Source organism: Crinia signifera, chromosome 2, assembly GCF_055691185.1.
Source record: "Crinia signifera chromosome 2, ASM5569118v1, whole genome shotgun sequence".
In the NCBI taxonomy this organism is placed as follows: Eukaryota; Metazoa; Chordata; class Amphibia; order Anura; family Myobatrachidae; genus Crinia; species Crinia signifera.
Window position 1 is genome coordinate 372,681,385 of NC_139218.1, and position 23,476 is coordinate 372,704,860.

The window sequence follows — 23,476 nt, forward strand, 5'->3', positions numbered from 1 at the left end:
CAGCGTCCGACCAAGTGTTTCTCCGTCTCACCAGCAGGCATTTTCCAGCCCCCGGCATGGGAATGGGTACTCCACTGGGCTTTTCGAAAGACTCCCTTAGGGGCTGCACCCCCCTCGGAAGAGCAATCTACTCAGTCCCAGTGTTTCTCCGCTCCCAGGGTTAAGATACTAGGCTGAGCTTTTCGCTGTGCCCAGGTTGGATCCTTCCCAACCTGGACCAATCTACTCGGTCTCAGCTTTTCTCCGCTCCCTGGGAATGGATACTAGACTGAGCCTTTCGCTGTCTCATCCTTCGGGGGCTACGAACCCCGTCAAGAGAGTCAAACTACTAAGCCCAGTGTTTCTCCCCCCTCCTACCAGTGGGTTTACGGAGCCTCGTAAACCCACTGACCACTATGCTACCCAATTACGCCTCTTATTTTATTCTACCAGATATTCAATATTAAGCACTAAAAACGGATCCCATAGCCACAGTGGACTTAAGCAGCAGATTTATAAACATAATTGTTATGCTCAAAGGGTCCTTTAGGGAACCTCCATCTTCTAATCATGGAACAGTTGTCCCTGTATAATAGGCATGTCCAAAATGGGGCCCTCCAGCTGTTTTGAAGCTACACATCCCAGCATGCCTTCGCATTCCCTAATAGCAAACACTTTGGCAAGGCATGATGGGACTGGTAGTTTCACAACAGCTGGAGGGCCATAGTTTGGACATGCCTGCTGTATACAATCTGGACTAAACTGCATCAATTTAATGGAAAAAAAAAACAATGAAACTAATGAAATCCCTTCAGCTACCTTCTCGGGAACAAAAAATTATATATGTATATGTGCCCAGTCACCCCAGTACACAATTTGGGTACCACCGACTTAATCTATGGTTATATAGTTTTATGCTATGAGAATGCTATCCCAAGGAACATGCAACAAAGTAAAGCTACAGAACATTGTGTTTATTTTATAAAAAATAAAGTATCTGTTGAGGCAAAGAACATATATATATATACATATATATATATATATATATATATATATATATATATATATATATATATATATATATATATATATATATATATATATATATATATAAATACACTCGAGTTACATCACTCGCAATGTACACGTTTAGGTGTCAGTTGCCGGTGTCATGAAAGAAAGGTGCGAACTGTGCCTTTAATTATGCCTCTGCAAATCGGGCATTTCCGAAGGGATGGCGCACAATCCTTACAGACTACCAAATGGCCGCAGGGGATGAACACAATTGACACTTCTTGATCCATACAAATTTTACAGGTCCGCTCTTCCTGCAACCTCCTCAATTGCTCTTCCATTGGTAAATCTAGGGTAAACCAGAGATCACTTAGCACAGAAATTAAGAACTGTATAAAACCAAAACATTTCATCTAATATAGCACAGGTTGAGTATCCCTTATCCAAAATGCTCAGGACCAGAAGAATTTTGGATATTTCAGAATATTTTTATATTTCCAGGAGGTATCTTGCATTTATGTTGTATAAACACATGAAATAGACACAGATAAACTTTGTTTCATGTTTTGATACCTTGTTTTATAAACAAACTCTGTGTCCTATCTTATGGTGTGTACACACGGTCAGATGTGCCGTGCAATGCTATTCCCGATGCGTTTAGATCGCATTGCATCGTACGGCATGCATGTGATGGAATACAATTTTGAGTATATAGTGCAGATCTGTATGGTTTGTATGGTTTCCGGACTAATCTGGATAACAGGTATTTGGATAAGGGATACTCAACCTGTACAATAAAACAGCTAAATATTTCTAAAAGCCTTTTAGGTAACGGTCTCACATTTACCTACTCTGTGTACTAAAATAGGTGGGTGGGTGTGTTTTTATGGGGGTAAATTGTTAACAAACAGATGGCCTGCCAAGCCATAAGTTTCCATACAACATTACTACATAGACCACCAATATGTTCCATCACTTTGAGGTGTTTGGGTTTAGCATTGCTATAGATGTTTTAGAAGTGTGGGCCTTTAAAAAAAAAGGACGACAACACTTTAAGGAATCAAGCCAAAATGCAAACATTGTAATACATAGAAAGCAAATATATTCACCTGAATAATTATCTGCTGTTGGACACGTCAGTGACTGTTCCACTAAAACAAGAAAAAAAAAAAACCACGTTAGATTAAAAAAAATAATAATAATTTGTAGAATACAATGGTCACAGGGGGCCAATACATTTTTTTTATGCATGACCAATCTCCAAGAGTTAGGTGGCACAAGTCCCTGCATGCATACCTGCAATGCCAGATTTAGTCATTTTGACCAAAGTGCTGGGCACGATGTGAGAAGTGCCATTTGGATGCCCAGGCAGAACAAAAGGGGACTAAAAGCAGAAATGCGGGCATCGGTTGGCACCCGACGCTGACCACTGCCAGTACAAACATTTGAATTTGCCTTTTTTGCGACTATACGGCCCACATTTTAAATGCAGATGGGATATTAATATTAAAAGAAATGACAAGCGCAGATCTGCAAATCAAATCTGAATTTGAAGCGGTTTATTAAAGCAGTGGTTCCCAATCCTGGTCCTCAAGTACCCCAACAGTGCATGATTTCCAGGTCTCCACACAGAATCACAAGTGTGATAATTAGCTCTCCCTGTGGATCTTTTAAAAATGTGCCTGAATAATCTGAGCACCTGCCGGGTGACCTGGAAAACGTGCACTGTTGGGGTTACTTGAGGACCAGGGTTGGGAACCACTGTATTAAAAGGGATACTTAACCCTTTTTCTAGAAGACAAATACTTACACAGAAAACAGCGCTTTTCGGATTCAATCCAATTAGTAATTTATTCACAAAATAAAAAAATGTGAATTACTGATTATATCAAATCTGAAAAGCGCTGTTTTCTGTGTAAGTATTTGGGATATTAATATTGCCTATATTCGTAATGTGAACATTTTAATGCAAATTTAGGAAGAATACCTAATTTAACTGCTCACATAGGAGGCCATACATGGACAGAGACACTGCACATGCCATGGAGCCGGTGCAAAGATCGATAAAGCAACCAATGGTGACACCCAAGGACGTACCAGTTAGTACTACCAAGTACAGTATATGACCATGGAAAGTGGACGCCTGCTTTGTGGCTGCATTTCTTAAATTCATAGACTGGCAAGAACCAGTCTGTGTCCATCTCTGAATCAGGCCCCAAAGCTCACCATTTACACATATATTATTAAACTAGGTGATTCATCGCGCCCTACGGGCGCTCTTCACACCGTCGTAAGGGGCTGCGCCCCCTTAATTTGTGAACATTTGTATATGAGAAAGATGGTTAGAATTGTATGAAAGATGGCCTGTATTGCAACTTAAGTTATAAGTGAACTGTGTTAAATAGAGAGCATATGATGTGGAAGGGGGTGTGTATTGTTTTGTTTAATTAAAAAGCGGTTACAGAGTAAGATGTACATTGATAGTGTGGATGGTACAGTGACATTTGTGGGTGTGGGGGGGGGGTTGTGTGTGCATGTTCTTTAGGTGTGTGTGTGTGCAATAGTATAGTAGGGTGTTTTTGAGTCAGCGGCTCCCCACTGGCGGAGGTCACGACACAGGAAAACAGGAGGCTGGGTAGTGATAGGGGTGTGTGGACATAAGGGGGACTAAAGAGGAGGGTGGGAGATACTGTGCAGCTTCTGCCAGTGGGTGAGGGTCCAGTGTGGCAGTACAGGAGTACAGGATGGTGGCCCTGAGTCAGTGTCTCCTCCTACTGGGTGGGAGTTAGGGTACATGAGAGCAGGAGGCTGGGCTATGAGGCATGATAGGGGCATGTGGGCAAAACAAAGTCAGCGACTCCCCAGTGGTGGAAGTTACGGTTAAGGAGAGCAGGAAGCTGGGTAGTGATAGGGGTGTGTGAGTATACGGGGGACTAAAGAGGGGCTTAGGGGTGCCGTGAATTGTGGGAGGGGCGTGGGGGGTGCCGTGAATCAAGGGAGGGAGGGGGCGCAGGTGTCCGCGGATCGCGGGAGAGGGCGGGGGTCCGCAAAGCGTGGGAGGGGGCGTGAATTGCGGGTGGGGGGAGTTGCGAATTGTGGGAGGGGGGTGTGTGCGGGGGGTGACGTGAATCGTGGGGGGGGGGTGCGCGGGGGGTCCATGAATTGCGGGAGGGGGGGGGGGCACGGGGCGCGATAAATCACCTAGTTGGTTATATATTCTTGTAGAAGGATGGTAGGATGTTGCGGTCATTCAGAATGCATTTACATAAACAGTAATAGTAGCAGTAAAAGATCTGACTTAAAACACCTACAGTAAAACAGAACAGGTGTTATATATTATACAAAGAATTGGTTGATGATGTGTAGGTTGACGTGCACATAATTGTCACTGTAAAAAAATTGCTCCAAGAAAAAATCAACACAGAAAGGTCAACACATGTAAATGTTGACATAAGTGTGGCACTTCATTGGTGTCCATGTCGACACATGAGAATGAATATGAAAACATTCAAAAAAGAAAAATAAATCTTCAAAAACTCATGTCAACCTTTTTCATTGTCGACCATAGCCGTGTCAGTGTTTTGCATGTGCCATTTAATCCTGGGGTTGCCGTGAATCGCGAGCGGGGGTGGGGGGGGGGGGGGAGAGGAGGTGAGGTGTGTCCGCGAATCACGGGAGGAGGGGTCGTGGGTGGATGCCGTGAATTGCGGGAGGGGGGGGTCGCGGGGGGGTGTGGGTGCCGCGAATCGTAGGAGGGGGGGACGCGGGGGGTTGCAGTGAATCGTGGGAGGGTGGGTCGCAGGGGCGGGGGGTACCGCGAGGAAGGGGGGGCCTAGGGGGTTGGCACAAATCGTGGGAGGGGGGGTCGCGGGGTGCCACGAATCGCAGGAGGGGGTGTGTCACGGGGGTGGGGCCGCAAATCGCGGGAGTCACCGCGAATTGGGGGGGGTGTGCTGTAAATCGCGGGAGGGGGGTCGCCGGGGGGTGCCGCGAATCGCCACAAGAAAAAATCAACACAGAAAGGTCAACACATGTAAATGTTGACATAAGTGTGGCACTTCATTGGTGTCCATGTCGACACATGAGAATGAATATGAAAACATTGAAAAAGTGAAAAATAAATCTTCAAAAACTCATGTCAACCTTTTTCATTGTCGACCATAGCCATGTCAGTGTTTTGCATGTGCCATTTAATCGTGGGGTTGCCGTGAATGGGGGGGGGGGGGGGGGGGGGGGGAGGGACACATTGCTCTGTTTCTGGACTTTCTTCTTAATTTATGGATTACCATCACCTGTGCTTAAACACCTTTCTTATCAATTACCCTGTTTAAAACAGGTGACGACAATCATAAATTAAGATGGAAGTCCACAAACAGAGCATTCTGTCCCTCCTGGAGAGGGTCATGTTGGGAGGTATGGAGGTGTGGGGCGCTCACCTGGTGTGTCTGGTGAGTAGCTGTGTCTTTGCTGTGTAACATGGAGAGGCAGACCCTGGCAGTCTGGCACTGTGGGCTCTCTGGGCTGGTTCTCCGTCGTGTGAGTCAGTCATGTGAGTCAGTCATGTGAGTCAGAGGCTCCACCCAGCGTTACAGCTTCAGGCACACTTTGAGTGACAGATGTAGCCAAATATATAAGAGATTGGTTCTAAGTACTGTATATTAGCATAATTTGCTTAGTACATCACCAGTATAAAACATTTTCCTTTTTTTGGAACCAAATACAATTATACAGAGGAAAGCCCTTTTGGAAACGTACACAATAATTCTCTGTGTAAAGCCGTCTCATGCGTCTGAAGACTATTTACGAAAGCTTCTACTGCACTTCTTCCTTTCATTAAAATGATGTCAATCAGTTCTTGGGTTTGTAATACTGCTGAAGCTTTGTGTTTTATGGTCTCAAACTCCGAAGAGTTTATGATCATGGAGGAGAGCAGGTCATCCATAATCACAGAGCTCTTGGTCATGGTTTGTGATAATACAAATCGACTTCTCCGGATTACATTCATTTCATCTGAAAAGATAGAGAGCGTACAGAATTACATCCAGCTAGATCATATAGTTCGCAGTCCAATGCAGCTTCCAGTGGCATCTTAGAACTTCTGTTTCAAACTGTACTCAAGAACAATCCAAGAAGCTCTACAGTGACCATAGAACCCTGAAAAGTGGCTCCTACACGTTCAATACTGATGACAATTGTTAAAAAAAAAAGTTACAGTTCAAGATGCTAAAAAATATAGTTATAGTAACAGATCTAACTTCGGAAGAAGTCTACGCAATTCCGAAGAACTCAACTACTTATGCTAGCTATAGGAAGACAAACACTACTAGACATGGAGTGTTTCAATATCCATTATCGTTCACTTTACCTCTAATAACTACATAGGACTTAGCATCCTCCCATGAGTAAATGGGAAAAATGGACTACAAATAAGGGATTATTTAAATCTGCTGCTCCCCTGGTGGCCTGACCACACACAAAGACAAGTACTGAGCAAGATTTGGGTCAATGAAGATATGAAAAAGGCGAGATCTAATGAACCCAGAGACAGCCGCACGGAAATGTCTGCCGAACGAGGACATTTTTTTTAAAGAAGCAATCATTTACAAAGGCATAGTTTCTCTTTAAAGTAATTGCCCCTTTAAATAAAAAAAAAATTGCAAGTTTGGCTGGCATCCCTCACGCCAGCCGAACAATGACTTTATCATATCCTGCCCAGAGTGTGCCCTTGTTCCTTTCCTTTGTGAGATTACAGAGTTTACAGTTATTTTATCATATATTAAAGATGTTTTTTGTACATTCTTAGCAAAAGAACTGAGATGAACCTTATTCATTTCATACGTAAATAGTACTTTGTTGGTTGCCTTACATTGGAGTTAGGAAGAAGAGAAAGCACTCTTTTTTTGGGAGGCACACTTAATAAAACGTAACGTTTATTGGTTTCATAGATAAAAAAAAAAAAAAAAAAAAAAAAAGATATTTGGTTTATTCTCAATAACACAGACATGACGACAAGACACACACAAAGCATACCTTTGAATGATCTATATTTAATCACTTAGATGTTCAGTTTGTTATAGACTTTGGCCCTTATTCAGATCTGATCGCAGTACAAATTTGTTCTCAAAATGAGCAAAATCATATGCAGTGCAGGTGGGGCAGATGTAACATGTGCAGAGAGTTATCTTTGGGTGGGGTGTGTTAAAACGGAAATCTAAATTGCAGTGTAAAAATAATGCAGACAGTATTTGCCCAGCACAGAAACCAAATAACTCACAAATCTAACTCTCTCTATACATGTTACATCTAACTCTCTCTATACATGTTACATCTACCCCACCTGCAATGCACATGGTTTTGCCCATTTTGAGAACAAAATTTGTACAGCGACCAGATCTGAATAAGGGCCTTTGTCTAGAATTGTAAAGATACAGAGACTGTGTGACAGTAATTTTACACTGTGGTAATCCACACTAAGGTGTGTGTGGTAATCTGCGAATAGGTGTGTGAGATCTATGTTGGGTAAATTCCCTCTGATACTTTGGGCCTTATTTTGGTTCATTCTTTCTGACAAAATCCTTCTTAGATGGGCAAAACCATGTGCACTGCAGGTGGGGCAGATGTAACATGTGCAGAGAGAATTAGATTTGGGTGGGGTTTTACTTCAAAGTGAGATCTATATTGCAGTGTAAAAATAAAGCAGTCAGTATTTTCCCTGCACAGAAACAAAATAACTCACCCAAATCTAATTCTCTCTGCACATGTTACATCTGCCCCCCTGCAGTGCACATGGTTTTGTCCATCTAAGAAGGATTTTGTCAGAAAGAATGAACCAAAATAAGGCCCTTAATCTCTAATGATTAGTTTGTAAGAGATTAGTTTGCAGATTTCACATATATTAGGTCATAAAATCTGTTTTACAGTACGGTTATAAAATATACCAGAAAGAAGGGTAAGCATTGTGCACAACTCCTAAAAAACATTGCCTATAGAGGACAGAATGGACTCCTAGTATAAACCTAACTGCAAAAAGATCTAAGACATTTTTGAAACAAAAGCCAATTACACAACCCACAGACTCCATCTTTTGAAATTTTGAAGAAAAGTTCTCAAACCCCCTTTTTTTTTTAAAGCTATGGGTTCTTTTTAATAGCAAAAGTTAAACATGTGTTCAAACATAAGATTTGGCAACTAAAGGCCCATACACACTGGGCGAATTTTAGCTGAAAGTCGCTCAAAACAGCAGGTTTGAGCGGCTTTCAGCTCAAAGCCGCCCAGTGTGTATGGTCCGGCAATGAGCAATGAGCGCTGCTGCGCGCTCCCGCAACATCGCTGGGAAAGCCGCTCATCTGCTGGTTATACCAGCAGATGAGCGGCTTTCAGGACGGCTTTGCATAGCGCTATGTATCGCCGTCCTCTCCCCTCCGTCGGCACCGAGCAGGGGGAAAGCCGCTCAGTGTGTATGCACCGAGCGGCTTTCCACCCAGTGATGATTGTCATCATCGCTGTCCATACACGCTGGGCATAGTCGCCCAGTGTGTATGGACCTTAAGATCTACAAGTAAGCATCATTAAAGCAAGCCTGTCACCCATTCAGTGTGAAGGGAGTCATTTTGATGGGCAAAATTATATTCAGCATTTCAATTCATTACTGATCAGTAACACCATCAGTCATAGTACCTGATGAATTCTGATCCGACTGTCTGTCTTTCTCGTCTTCGGTTTGTAACTTCTGTGCGCACACTAGATCGTTTAAGAGGTCCTCAATTTCCTTGTAGTTTTCTCCAGATGTCAATATTTTACTCATTACAGTTTCTTTAACGAATCTGCGATTAAAGCCCATCACAAGCACATTCTGAACCACGGGGGTGTTCATGTAGACCTCATCATCCTGGCTGTTCTCATTGCCCAAGCGGATAACTGAAGTAATAAAGAAACATACATTATAATACAGACATTTTTCTATAAATGCCGCACATCGGGATCGAATTACCATTGAGTGCGGTTTCAAACCATTTCCTGTCCTTTCAATATTTTTTTTTATAAGCAAAATCAAATAGAATAATAGACCAAATCGAACAGTTTACGTGCAGGGAATTACAAACAAGTTTTTCTATAGTTCAGAACTAAAGAGCAACAAAAATTTACAATTCTAAGTAAATACTCAAATACTTATTTGAGTATTTACTTATACAGATGTGGCAACCCGGCTTGTTGGCTGAGTGAGGTGCTTCAGCACATATAGCGGTGCACACGCCGATGCCATGTGCTGAGCGAGGCCAGCACACGGGGGTCTAGGGAAAGGCAGCCTGCAGGCAATAGACTGCCACAGGGAATATACACGGACAAATCAGTGCTCCATTTCTAAGCGATCTAGTCCGATCGCTTAGAAAAGGGTCTGGAATCGCCCCATGTGTATGCCCCTTAAGGCTAAACACATTTTTTTGGATAGTGATTCCAAAATAAAGTGTATATTATGGTTAAAGTTCTAATACAAGCAATGCAAGCAAGCTAAAGAATGCAGTGGGAACAGGTATATGGTAAATATCACACAAACTAGAACAAGGGTGGAGATTATGTGGGTAGCAAACACCCATGCTGCTTAGTCAGTGCCGATTGCTCAGCTAACACAACCACCTAAATGACTAACGGAAAGGTACTTACTGGGTGGGTACTGGGCTTCGCTGGTTTGCATTTCTGAAGTTGACAGCAACTGGAAAGAAAATTAAATAAAGCTAACTTAAAAAGGATTTGTTTTTTTTATTGACAAATACTTCTTGGTATGCAATGAGTAGGGTTACTAATGCTGGGTACACACAGTGAGATTTGACATTAGATTTTGACTATATAGCCAAAATCGCATGCAGATCACACAGATTTTTTACCTTGCGATCCCAATGCGCGCTCCCATGACAGCACAAATCGAAACCCAAATAGACAGGGCAGCATTGACTATATAATGCAAATCTAAAGCAGATTGTATGTAAAAAAAAAAACAGAGATAGCAAAGGTTGCATAGCACTCGAAAAGCAAGGAAATCTCACTGTGTGTACACACCATTAGTGATGGAAAATAATCAATAAGCCAAATCTTTGAAAATACTAGATCGCTAATCAATGTTACGATCGTATTGGCCACCAATTAACACCAAAAAGTACCTACATACATTTTTTTTTAAAGATTTGAGTGTCAAATAATGTTCAGTCTCACCTGATCTAGAAGATGCGGATATCGTTCTTGAATATCATGGACAAAACTTTGACCTTTGACCTGCACTAAGTAATCACACCTGAATGAAAGACCAAAATTATGAGCATGCTGCGCTTCACATTCCATGGGGTAAATGCAGTATGACGCGAGAAGCAAGTGGCTTGGAAATTTGGCTAAGAATGGATGCATTTTTAAAGTGGAAATATTTGACACGGCAAAACCAGGTTGGTAAATGATTGCGGCTTTAAAAATATGCAATTTTTTGAGGGACAAACTCACATCTCGGGCTTCTTTACATTTACCCCTATAAAACAGGTCAAACTTACATTAGACACGCACCCAGCAGAGAGATGCAAGTTATGCTGGATAAACACCTGCACAATCATCCTGCAGGTTAGTGCTCTCGATCAACTGACACTGTGTCCCTCAGAATATAAGGCAAATGAACCATTACGTATAAGGGCTCAACTCCACCACTCATTCACACATCTCATATTTACTTGTGACAAGCACCTTGCCATCCACCTCCCACCTAAAGAATGTATCCTGCATCCCACTACCCCACCCAATGATATTCCCAACAGCCATAAATTTACTTTCTCACAGCTTATCTTACTCCCAACTCCCCTACCACTAAGTGGTCAATCCTATTTGGTGCGGATGTTCGCAAGTGCGATTAATCACGGCACTAGGCACTATTTACGGCAGGTTGAATTCACTTAAAATCGATCACATCTCCATAGGGATGCAAGAAATTTTTAGTGAATTCGGCCCGAATCGTGTACCATTGCCAGTGTTTAAACACATGAAAACAGCACCTCGCACCCCTCGGACCTAATAGGATCGACCCCAAAGAACCTGAATGGAGAAAATCAGAATAAAAAGCAAAGAGCACATTTACTCCTGGAACACACCAAGCTGCAACACAAAGGGTACAAATGCATTTTGCACGCAGGAAAACTATTGGCTGTAGCGAAGCAATATTGGTCAGCTTTGTTTTACACTGACATTCAGAACGAAGCTAGGACACACACTTTTGAAACTAGAAATGACTCTGCACATTTTAGAAATGCCCCGCCTGCAGTACAACATGGTTTTGCAAAAGAGGAAATTTCTATTTCGTTTGCTCTCAAATTGAATTAGGCCCTCGTAGAGTAGTAAGTAACAGTAAGTTAAATATGGAGGAAAAAGTGGCATTTCAACTTCCCTCCATATCTTCATGATGAAGCACAGCCATGAGGAGGACTGGGGGCTTGCGCATATAATAATGCTGTCAAAGCAAGTCTTTGAATAAATAGTTGACAAACAATTATACACACAACCATGGCAATTTAAGGAATCAATATGCAACGCATACCTTGGGAACCACTTGGCATGTTCAACCCATGGATCATCTCCAGATTCCCAGCATCTCAAACCACCATCGCAACAGAAGCACTTCACATCGTCATTTCTCCCTATAACAAAGCCCAGTTTAAAAAGGAAGTTTGTTTAAGCACTTAAAGGTTGTCGTTGGATTTTAATAAAGATATCCATTCTACACATGTGCAGTGTAGTGGTCTGCGAACCGCAACATCGCTGGCAGAATCGCACCCCATGAAGGCAGTAAGTGCAAGGGGTGGATTTTAGTGCCCCCTCCCGAGTACTACTTGGCTGATGTCAATTAAAGAAATTTAGGTGATAGGGGTTATTAAGATCAGTCATTGATTTTTTTTTGGGGGGGGGGGGGGGGGGAGGCACAATAATAACATATGTAAAATTGGGACCTTTTGCATGGAGGATCCTTTTACCACTGGCTAGGTAATGCCAATAGAGAGCAATTACCACGGGGGGCAGAAGGCAATTTTACAAATGGAGCCTATGGATTTTTAAAAATCGACAAGGGCCATTAGGTAAAACAAAAAGGGTAATTACCTATAAACAGTACTTACCAACATAGTAAAAACCAGCTTCTGACAGTTTTTTGGGCGTCACCGGTATCCTTAGTGGCCAGTTTAGGAAGGTTTTCAGCCGGGCAGAGGTGGACTGCATGCTGATGTTAGAAACACTGGACCGCAGGGACGGCTTGGCTGCACCACTCACAAACGGGCAATTTGGAAAGTGCTTACGGTGCTCAGACATGGCATTATCGTTAGGCTCCCAGTTATTTAACTTTCCATCACAAGCGAAACAAGCAACTTTATCTCCAGGACCTAGGTAGTAGAATCCGGCTTTAGCAAGTTGAGATGAAGGGAGAAAGGTTAGAGGCCAGTTTGTGAAAGTGTTGAGTCTAGCCTCTTCGGTGTACATATAAGAGGCATTGTCAGCGCCCGTTAGGGGAGACAGATCCTCAACCCCCCTTGCTGTAACGGAGTCGTGGGGGATGCTTGTGTATGATCCACTATGGAACTGGAATTCCTCTTCCGAAGAGACTGAATTGGTCTGACAGCTTATAGATGTAGGAGGGGAAAAGGCAGAATACAAGGAGGCTCCGAGGTTTAGAGAAGCAGCGTTCTGAATGAAACTGCAGCTTGGATAAAGCTTTTTATGTTTTTCAATTGCGTTGTCCCCCTTCTTCCAGTTATCCAGCATTAGGCCGCAGCTGAAGCATTTCACCCGGTCGTTTGGCCCAATGTAGTAAAACCCAGCTTTGGCAAGACTACGCTCCGAGACTGGTGCATTAAGAGGAAACTTAGAAAAAGTGGAGATTCTGTACAGTTCATTTGAGTATTCAAAGGTGATAACATCCAGATTTGGACTAGATTTCAGCAGCTTCGCCAAATAAACGCTGCTGTTCAAACACTCCATAATGTATTAAGAGTCAAGAGGAAAAAAAAAAAGGTCAGGGAAGTCTTACTATAGGAGGTAGTTCTGTAGGTACTTGTTTCCTAGCACGGCGCCACCGATTTTAATTGTATGAAATTGGGTCGATCACATCGCATGCGACCAAATGGCATGCAATGCGATCGACACGATTTTTACATTGGCCCCAATGTTAAATGCAACCCAGACCCCATTTTTCATTGTATGCCCCCCCATTGTTAACGCCACGATCAACGTCAACCCGAAGCGTGGCGAGCGCAGCGAGCCCACGAGGGTCGGCGGTACGCGTCCTCCGACCTTTTCATACCCCAACTATCCACGTCGGCGTGGAGTTGATTCTATATAGTGTGGCGAGTGTAGCGAGCCACCTAGCCCGAAGCGCGGCGAGCCCCGCGAGGGGACACGTATGACTTCAGACGTATTACGCGGCCGCTCGCCGCGCTTCAGGCTCGGTGGCTCGCCACACTGTATAAAATCAACTCCACGCTGACGTGGATAGTAGGGGTATGAAAAGGTCGGAGGACGCGTACCGCTGCGCTCGCCACGCTTCGGGTTGACGTTGATCGTGGCGTTGCATTAACAATGGGGGGGCATTTGACATAATTAACCATCAGGGTGGGTTTACAATTAAAAATCGGGTCTGGGGGGCATTTAACATTGAGTCCAATGTAAAAATCGGGTCGGTCGCATCGCATGCCATTATAATGGAATGCGATGCGACCGATTTTCAAAGTGCGTTAAAAACTTGTTTAAAGCCCGAAAATCAGGTCGGTCGGGTCCCATGCTAGGAAACAAGTACCGTTCTGTATGTACTCTTTTACTCAAGCCTGCTCTAGAAATAGAGGACCGACATGAAAATCACTGTATCTGCAACACACAAACCAGTAAAGTTTCTGCAAACCATACCACAAGTTAAAAAAAAAATAGTGCATTTTTATCATGCAATGTAAAGTGATCAGCTGGGTGCACACCATACAATAACAGTGGTACAGCGTGATGAACGAACTAGCGCTAAAAACACTGAGTGGTATTGTTCAGCAACGTCACCAGGCCCCCCACTGCACATGCAGTACGGTCAGGTTTGACTGCATGTTCAACTGACAGGGGGGGAGGGGTCGTTAATGACCTGTGAAAGCGTGCATCGCTAACGATACAGTGGGTACACACTAAGGCATGGTTTAACAGATCGAAAAGAAAATGGTGTACAAGGTGTGGCTGTTAAATAATGGATGCTATAATTTACGCTTAATTATATTAATTATATTTTCACTCCGTTCCACTTCTACGTAAGTCCCTTCTGCATTGACACACCGCTGCATTCTTATTTTCCATTGGTCAAAGCAGTGCTGAAGTTCATTATCTGTCAGCTGTCTCAACAGCTCCGTAGTTTTCTTCTTTAGCTCAGTAACTGATGCAAAACGGGTTCCCTTGAGTACAGATTTGATTTTAGGGAAAAGAAAGAAGTCACACGGTGCTAAGTCTGGCGAGAACGGAGGGTGTTCTAGCACTGCAATCTGTTTCTCGGCCAAAAACTGCTTTACAGAGAGAGCTGTGTGGGCTGGGGCGTTGTCCTGATGGAGTATGAAACCATTTTTCCACAACTCCGGCCTCTCTCTTTGGATTCTTTCTAGCAAAGTTTCTAGAACATTTTTGTAGAAATGTGGATTCACTGTTGCTCCTTCTGGTACCCACTCTTCCAAAATAACACCCTTGATATCAAAGAAAACAATTAACTTGATTTCGAATTTAGCTGTTCGTGATTTCTTTACACTCTGGGAAATCCCATCATCACCAAGAATTGTCCCATGTGCTGTCTCCGGATCGCACTGGAAGATCCGTGCTTCATCGCAGGTAATAATTTTATCTAAAAAATGCAAATCCACTTGAATTTGTTCCAAAATGTCTGCACAAATTCGCTTTCGATTTTCCTTCTGTTCGAAAGTGAGAAGCCTTGGAACCATCTTAGTACAAACTTTTCTCAGGTCAAGATCTTCATGCAAAACTTGCCTAACAGTTTCTTTGCCCATGTTTACCATTTCTGCTATTGTTCGGATGCTGAGTCGACGGTCGTTTCGAACAATATTCTCAATTTTCTTTACATTTTCATTGGTTTTTGACGTGCAAGGCCTTCCAGGACGTTCATCGTCTTCGACATCCTCACGACCGTCACTAAATCTTTTGTGCCACTCAAATACACGTGCACGTGAGATACAATTTGCTCCATAAGCTTCGGTTAACAGGCGGAAAGATTCTGTGGGCGTTTTCTTTAATTTAACTAAAAATTTTAAGTTGACACGTTGCTCTACTTTTGAGCTAAGCATTTTTTATGAAGTGTTCGCAGGAAAAACACAACTTCTTGAAATTCTGTAGGACCGCAGTCTGTTCAAGGGTAGTGAAACCTGCAAATCCATTTTAGGATTGTCCATAGTCAATGTTCCCTTTTAAATCACGCAGAATGGTTTAATTATTACAATAAGCAGTTTCATTATTTAATAGCCACACCATGTACATAAATAAAAGTACAGCACATAACTACCTCCCAGAGTAAGACTTCCCCCACCTCTGATGGGTGTTTAGCCTTCCATAACAAAATGCTCAAACAGGGGCAAAAAAAAAAAACACTTTTGGTGACAGATGTCTAGAAATGGACTTGCAGAACTCAGAACCTAAAACAGAGAAGAAAAAAAATAAAATGCACAATAAATATGGTTGGTCATAACAAAAAAAATAGCCAAAATTGCATTGTGTGTACACAGAATTTGATGCAGTCACAACTCTGCTCCTTTTTGAGAACTTACTTTTACATGCCTAGGGTCTTCTCATGCTTCAGGAGGTTAATTAGGGTGACAGTAAAAATGTCGACCACTATTGGTCGAGAGGCATAAGGTGGACACATCAAACGGAAGGCCCAGAGCTGTAGCTAAATTATAGTTATCTATATAATAAGTTGAAGAGTGTGTGTGTGTTGCATTGCGGGCACACTGTGGCACTCAGAGCCGCCAAATTCGGCAACAAGGTATCTCTGGACCGGGTGGTGTGCACCTCAAAGCCGTTTTGAAATGTAAAAAACACCAAGGTTCAATTTGCCTTAATTGATGATCTGGAAAAATGATCAACGATCTGGGAAACTGAAGACAAAGGAACAACACCACACCTGATTTCATTGCTGTCATTGAGTATAGCTGTGTACACACGGTGCAATATATTGGTGAGAGATGGTCGCTGATGAACAGGAGACTCTGCCAGGGGAGCCTCAGAGGGAAAAAGCTGATCACCAGCAACCATTAGGAGGCTGAACATGGGAGCGTGCACCTGGCGATTTATCGCTGTAGCACAAACAAATCACTGGCAACATGGTCGCTCAGCTATATGGTACACAGCTTATAAATGCAAAGACATTCTAACATTATGGTAGAGGCTTTCAACAATTGGGAATAATTGAGAAATACATAGATACATACATACATACATACATACATCACACACACTCAGTACACCATATACGCACACACAGCACACACATACATAACACACCACAAGCAGTACAACACACACCCATATACACTACCAAACACATACCTCTTTTACACCAAAAATCTTGGATCCGACCCGGCATTTGGAACACTGATCCAAGCCAGGTCAGACCCGGGATTTGTACGGTTTACACTGTGGTGCCTACATGCAGTGTAGACAGAGGCAGTGCTTGAAGATTACATCATCTCCAAGCGCTGGTACCGCGTTCACCCCTGCCGGGAACGCCGATCATTGCACTGAGGGCAAGCCCAGCACCAAGGTAAGCTGCTGGGCTGCCCCCAGTCCCCATGCACCACCAATCCGTGAGGTGAATGAATGCTTCTCATTCACCTCCTCTCTGCCTCCGCTGCTGTCTGCAGAGTACAGCACACAGCAGCGAAGGCTGTGTGCGACCCCCACCCAACCTCCATACTGACCGCAGGACAATGCGGTCCAGTGGTTCGGCCTCCCCCATTGATGTAAACAGGAGCCGGATCAGATGAATGTGGGAGGAATGTTACAAGTAGTGTGACAGAGGTGCATGTCCATGCGTCACCACACCATCTCTGTCCCTGCATCACCCCACCATCTCTGTTCATGCATCACCCTGCTATGTGGCATAATGTGAATTTTGGCTCAATCCAGGTGGCATAATGTGAATTTTTGCTCAATCCGGGTGGCATAATGTGAATTTGGGCTCAATCTGGGTGGCATCATGTGAATTTTGCCTCAATGCATGTTGCATAATGTGAATTTTGGATCAATTTATGTAGCATAACTTGAATTTTGCCATAACATGGATTTTGGCTCAATCCGGGTGGTATAATGTGAATTTTGGCTCATTCTACGTGAATTTTTTTGCACATCCTGTATCGCATAAGGGGAGTTTTGGCTCTTTCCGCCTGGCATAATGTTTAAGGGGCAAGTGTAAGGGGGTCTACTACTGTTTTGACTAATGTGCCCCGTGGCAACGGAACTTGTCCCGGGTCCCACCGCCTCCCCCGGTGCCCCTTGCCGCCCCGCCATCCCCCCTAACCCTGCCCGTCTCCCTGAAGCGGAGGCGGGTAGGGACCCGCATCGCCACCGTCGAGAGACTGGGACGCGCGTCCCAGTCTCGCTCGCCGGCGCAAGGGAGATATATATATATACGTAGCGCACCTCACACACTTACACATTGGACAGATACACACAACATACCACACCACACCCACATACACTTCAACACACAACAAAAATACATCATAGGAGCTAAATCTCAGAAGTGGGTGTGGAATTCATCAACACACACAAGCTATCAAGTCAGGAGCGGTGAGTTTTAAACAACGGGTGCCTGACGCAATCCCGACTGTCAAAACGCAGACAGACAGGTCCCCGAAGGCCACCCGCTTTATTCCCTCGTGGGGGTTCACGACCCCCATAGACGGAGAATAGAATAGGTGGCGAGCGTGCACTCACCATGCTGTCTGAGTCCGGGCAGTCGGGATCCCGACGTCGGGCTAATGACTGTCAGAACCCTGTACCACACCTGATTTCATTGCTGGCATTGAGTATCAATGCAAACACATTTTAAAATTATGGTGGAGGTTTTAACAAAATACAATCTTGGGCCTCTGGCACAGCATTAGATGACATTTTACAGCAATTTTGGGTACTTGTTTAGTTGCACGGCGGCAGCAATGGCACTACTTCCGGGTTCTGCAATCGCCAAACTTTCTAACATAAACTCCATGCCAACGTGGATAGTTCATACCCCCACTATCCACATTGGCATAGAGTTGATTTTAGAGTGTGGCGAGTGTAGTGAGCCACCGAGCCCGTAGCGTGGGCGAGCGCGCGGCCATGCTGCCGCCGTGAAACTAAACAAGTACCCAATTTTGGAAATGAAAAAAAAAAACAAGTTTTTGAGTGTAGTGTAGTGAGCCACCGAGCCCGTAGCGTGGGCGAGCGCGCGGCCATGCTGCCGCCGTGAAACTAAAAAAGTACCCAATTTTGGAAATGAAAAAAAAACAAGTTTTTCCCAGGCAACGCCGGGCGGGTCAGCTAGTATATAATATAGAAGCACTCACAGAATAAGCATTTAGGTACTTATATGTTAGTTACATATAAGTACCAGCATTTATTATATTTTGTGAGTGCTGCCACTACACTTCTCTCTATATGGGGTCCATTCTATTAATTGCAAAGGGTGCGAGGTGCCATTCCAACGGCATTTAAACACCAGCAATGGCACCCGATTTGACACCATTCGCAGGCTGGCACCCTTCGATTTTGCACACTATTGCTCGCTACCCTATGTGGAACCAGGTGGTTTCCCTACATTGATGGAACAGGAGAACCAATGTTTCTTTTTTTCAAAGGTGCCGGGACACGGCACATAGCCCCACCCCAGACACCCAGAAGCCCCATCCCCACGTTCTGATTGGCCATTCAGTCAAATATAATGGATGACCATCCATTTTTTACTAACGATGCCCACGATCAAAATCGTGGGCGCCCTTCTAGGTAAAAAGTACCTTTTCTTTCAATCTACTATTCCTACCAACCAATGCGGTGACCCAGGGGGACCAGCAGAAATGCTCCAATGATAGCGCAGCCAGCGGCGCTGATTGTAGCCCAGCGGTAGTGTGTTATTTGCCACATACACTGAACATTTCAAACAAAAATAATGTACAGGTAAATGGAATGACACATTTTACAACCAAAATTCACATTTATGTGGGGTACACACCAAGACGATTTGGCCCAAAATGAGCCAATTTACATACAATCTCGACCGATTGAATGTAAATTGGCCATGTTTTGGGCCATTTCGCTGCGATCCCGATCCGATGTGCGGCCCCGTGGATCGTTAGGTCTTTTCTGAGATCCATCCTGCAGCAGGTAGGATCTGAGAAACGACCATTGTAGTGGGGTTCCTCTCACGAGCAGCATCGTGCCAGTGTGTACCCAGCATAACACACACAAAACTAAAAAGAGAATGTGCAACTTGTATCTTGCATGTCCCAAAAAAAGCTCTTAACCCTTTCAGGTCCAACATCTAGTCAGGCTCAATTGCCCTAGCGCTAGTCGCAGATCCAATGGCGAGCCACCTTCAAATAAGAACATATTTTATCATTTAAAAAAAGAATAATTAAAATGACAATTTAATGCAGACTTTTTTTTTGCTGCAATTAAACCAAATTGACTCCAAAGGGTTAAAATACAACACAATAGCAAACTATAACCCCACCCCCATTCCCCATTTTGCAACACGTACCCACAGCAGTGCACAGCAATTTTTCGGGACGGCATCATAAAAAGAATCCTCGCTCAACCAGAGCATAGAAGAGGTAGTTGTAGACACATATATACTCCACAGACACATAAACACCTCTCCTCCCACAACCCCATCCCCCCTCCCCCACCCTCCTCTTCTATGAGGCAGGACCCTCCCAGGCCGCCAAGTGGCAAGAATTGCAAAATGCTTTTAGTATTAATTTATTATAGCAGCGGCCGCCGGCCAGCACTGCAGTCGTGTTGTGCAGCGATTATCGGCTGCGGGTTTTTCCTGTCAGAAGCGACCTCGGCCTCCATGCTGCACCGACATCTGGGATTGCAGGGGCAGCGGCGCCCGGGTCCCCTTGCTGCTGCCGGTAACAGCGCGCTGCCGCGTCCCCCCCACAGACATTGCCGCTTGTTGTCGGGCGCCCGCACCGCTTCCCGCCAGCGCCCCGCCGGACCCAGAATTACAACCTCTTCGCCTTACCTAGATCTCTAACATGGCGGCAGCTTCCCTGTAATGTCCTTCCTTCCCCTTCCCCCACCCTGTAGTGTAACGCGCTTGTGGGCGGGAGAGAGCGCGGTGATGACCCTTCCTTGTAATTAATATACAATACACAATTGATAATTGATGGACTCTGTGTAAAAAAAAACCTCAATTGTTTTATTTTTGCCCTTCTCGGTGTGACAGTGTGAAATGCCCTCTCCGGGGGATGAGAGACTGACTCAGGCAGTGGCTGCAGTGCTGCTGACGTGGCAGCACTGACTCTGAGGACGCGCAGGTGGGGAACTACGCGCGCTGGAAAGTCCCTTCCTATCATAATAGGAAGGAATGGAAAGTAGTAGTACTGGTTAGAAATCCCCTTTTTTACAAGCCTGACTATTAAATAACAAACATTCCAGTATATAATAGGCAACTGAGCTGTTCAAATAATCCCATTGGGTAATGTTATTACTAATTACGTTCGTCATGAATATGGGGAATACACACAAATAAAGGGGAACTGAGCAAAAGTCACTTATTTCTAATTGGAAATATTACCTAGGGGGATTTGCATTTGACACACAGACACAGCTGGACTTTCAGTATATCACTGCACATTATTAGCGCTCGCTTTTGCAGGGCATTAGCAGGAACTCCTTAAAATTTATGGCCAATTCAGAGTTGATCACTGTTGTACGACTTCACAATCTGTTAGGTTATCCAATGACTGCGCATGTGTACGATTTGTAGTGCACAAGGCCAGATAGCGACAAAAATATGGATACTAATTGCAATCCCACTGCAGTTTGTCAGTCCCGGATTATTGCTGATTTCACCCGGGTCAAAGTGCGATGTGAAAGCACCACAGTCGATAACCCGGTGTTTGAACCCAGGAAAAAAAGAAGGGTTATATGCGTGTCAGACCCGGGTTCATAGATGCCGATTCTGTGGGTGCTCAAGGGCCCGAGCACCCATGGAAATTGTTGAGCACCCACGGGCCCGAGTCCCGCTGCTGGGCCGCCATATTAACTTGCTAATTTGCGGCTGCAGCGCCCACTAAGCAATTTGCTTAGTGGGCTATTCTGCGTAGGAAAATCGCATTGCATAGGCCGTTTTAAGGGGGATCGCATCGCATTGCACCTCCCGCATTACATTAGCTATACAATAATATCATGTTTTAGGCCCCCCCAATTCATACCACCCTGGTTCCGCCGCCGCTCGCCACGCTTCAGGATGGCGGGGATAGTGAGGGGGTACGTAAAACATCATTGTATGTCATACAATGATATTATGGTGTAGCTAATGTCATGGCATCGCACATCCTATAAAATGGCATGCAATCCCCCGGTGAATAAATTACATAAAAAAAATCGCATCGCATGACCCTTAAAAAGGCCCATGTGATGCTATGCGATTGTCCTACAGTGCCGTACGTAAGAAACTTGGGCGCCGTGATAATACACAAGTACTGTGTATTCTGTCCGCGAAGTACCTGCACTGTGGGGGCATTTATGTACCTGCACTGTGGGGGCATTTATGTATGTGGAACAATGTTGCTGTAATTTGAATATTGGAGACAACTGTGCTCTGTAATATAAATTTGTATTACTCTGTGGCCACACCCCTTCCCCATGAAACCACTCCTCTATATTTTTGGCTTGAGCACCCACCAGCAAAAACATAAATCGGCACCTATGCCCGGGTTATACCCCTTTCACACAGAAAATGAAATACCCAGGTGAAGCAGTCCCACCCGGGAATTTCATTAAATACACGGGTCCTTTTTCTGTGTGAAAGGGCACACCCGTGTTGGAAATCCCATGTCTCCGACCCTGGAATTGACCAGGGTCGAGGACACGGGATTTATGGGTGCCGGATGGCTCCCCGACAGTCGGGATTCCGACAGTCATTCCTCCGACGTCAGAATCCCGACTGCTCCCTCGTGGGGGTCTTCATTGCGTTCCCCACGCTGTGCAGTCGGGATTCCGACATCTGACTAATTACTGTCGGAATCCCGACTGTCGGGCTACTATACCACACCCGGATTTATGACCCGTGTTGACCCTTTCACACAGAAGAAATTCCCCTGTTATTCAGCAAATTACCGGGTAGAAATTTTCAACCTGGTAATTCAGTGGCATAACTATAAATTTTGCTCCCCCCTGCCAAAATGTTTGTGGCGACCCCTCCCCCCAGACATAACGGAGAAGCTGAAGCAAGTGAGAGGAAAAGAGACCAGAAGACACTGCTGCTTCCCTTGGCTCCAACACATCCCAGGCAGCCCTAGCACGCCCATCCTGTACACAGTAGCCAATAGCCGGCTCTGTGTACAGTCAATTGAATCAGTGGGGGGATTTGTCATCTCTGCCATGGCCGCACCCGCACTGCGACTGACTCGCCTCCGGTGCTCGGCCAGTGGCAGGCAGCAGCATATCAGTCCGTTGTGCGGGTGCCAGCGCCCACATAGACCCTGCTGCCACTTGCTCCCCCAAGCGGCAGCTGGGGCTGCCTTACAGTAGTTACGCCACTGCGGTAATTTGATCTTCTGTGTGAAGGGGGGTCAGGCTGCACCCGGCAAAATAACAAGGCATTTGAAATGCTGGGATTTTCAGACTTTTCTGTCTGAAAGGGGTATAATTGTGCATTTTATACTGCAGACCCGGGTTATTTCCTTGCTCTGAGTAAAGAGTGTGGATTGATTTTAGTTTCAGCGTACAGCTGATAAGCCTGTAGAGCACACAGTACTTTTCTGCACTGCACAGTAAGGACAAGCAAAACAGCTACAATCTGGCTGCAAGAAGTGTACTGTACTGCACTGTACTTTCTACTTACTACTCTTGGGTTTGGTATGGGGTTCCGACAGTCATTAGCACGACGTCGGGATCCCGACTGCCCGGACACAGTCAATGATGCAATAATTTATCGCAATATCAGTAAAATGTTAGCAGCATCTGGCTTTATTAGTACCCAGCATCAAACAATCCCCAGCCTCCTTCTTTGTATAGACATCACCCCCTCCTTTGTTCAGACCTCAGAGACCAATGAAGTACTTTAAAAATGACACACTGGTTTGAACATGGGTGACCCGTCCTGAGTAAAAATGCACCAACCCTGCAATAACCCAGGTCAATAATATCCTTTTCACATTCGCACACCCGGGTCATACCCGGGAATGTGTTCCCGGATGCTTTTCAGGACACTACCCGGGAATGTACCCTT

The 23,476-nt window shown here is 44.6% G+C and overlaps 1 protein-coding gene across 1 annotated transcript; it reads right to left on the reverse strand.

The window, feature by feature from the left end:
* Positions 1–1,071: 1,071 nt before the first annotated feature.
* BIRC2 (baculoviral IAP repeat containing 2) lies at positions 1,072–13,306 on the reverse strand. The gene is made up of 8 exons (XM_083170065.1): positions 12,132–13,306; positions 11,558–11,657; positions 10,201–10,279; positions 9,655–9,703; positions 8,671–8,910; positions 5,749–6,003; positions 2,103–2,144; positions 1,072–1,342 (listed from the first exon to the last, which is right to left on the reverse strand). Exons 1-8 carry the CDS (start codon positions 12,985–12,987, stop codon positions 1,149–1,151), a joined length of 1,815 nt encoding a protein of 604 aa, XP_083026191.1. The 5' UTR covers positions 12,988–13,306; the 3' UTR covers positions 1,072–1,148.
* Between the last annotated feature and the right edge of the window lie 10,170 nt (positions 13,307–23,476).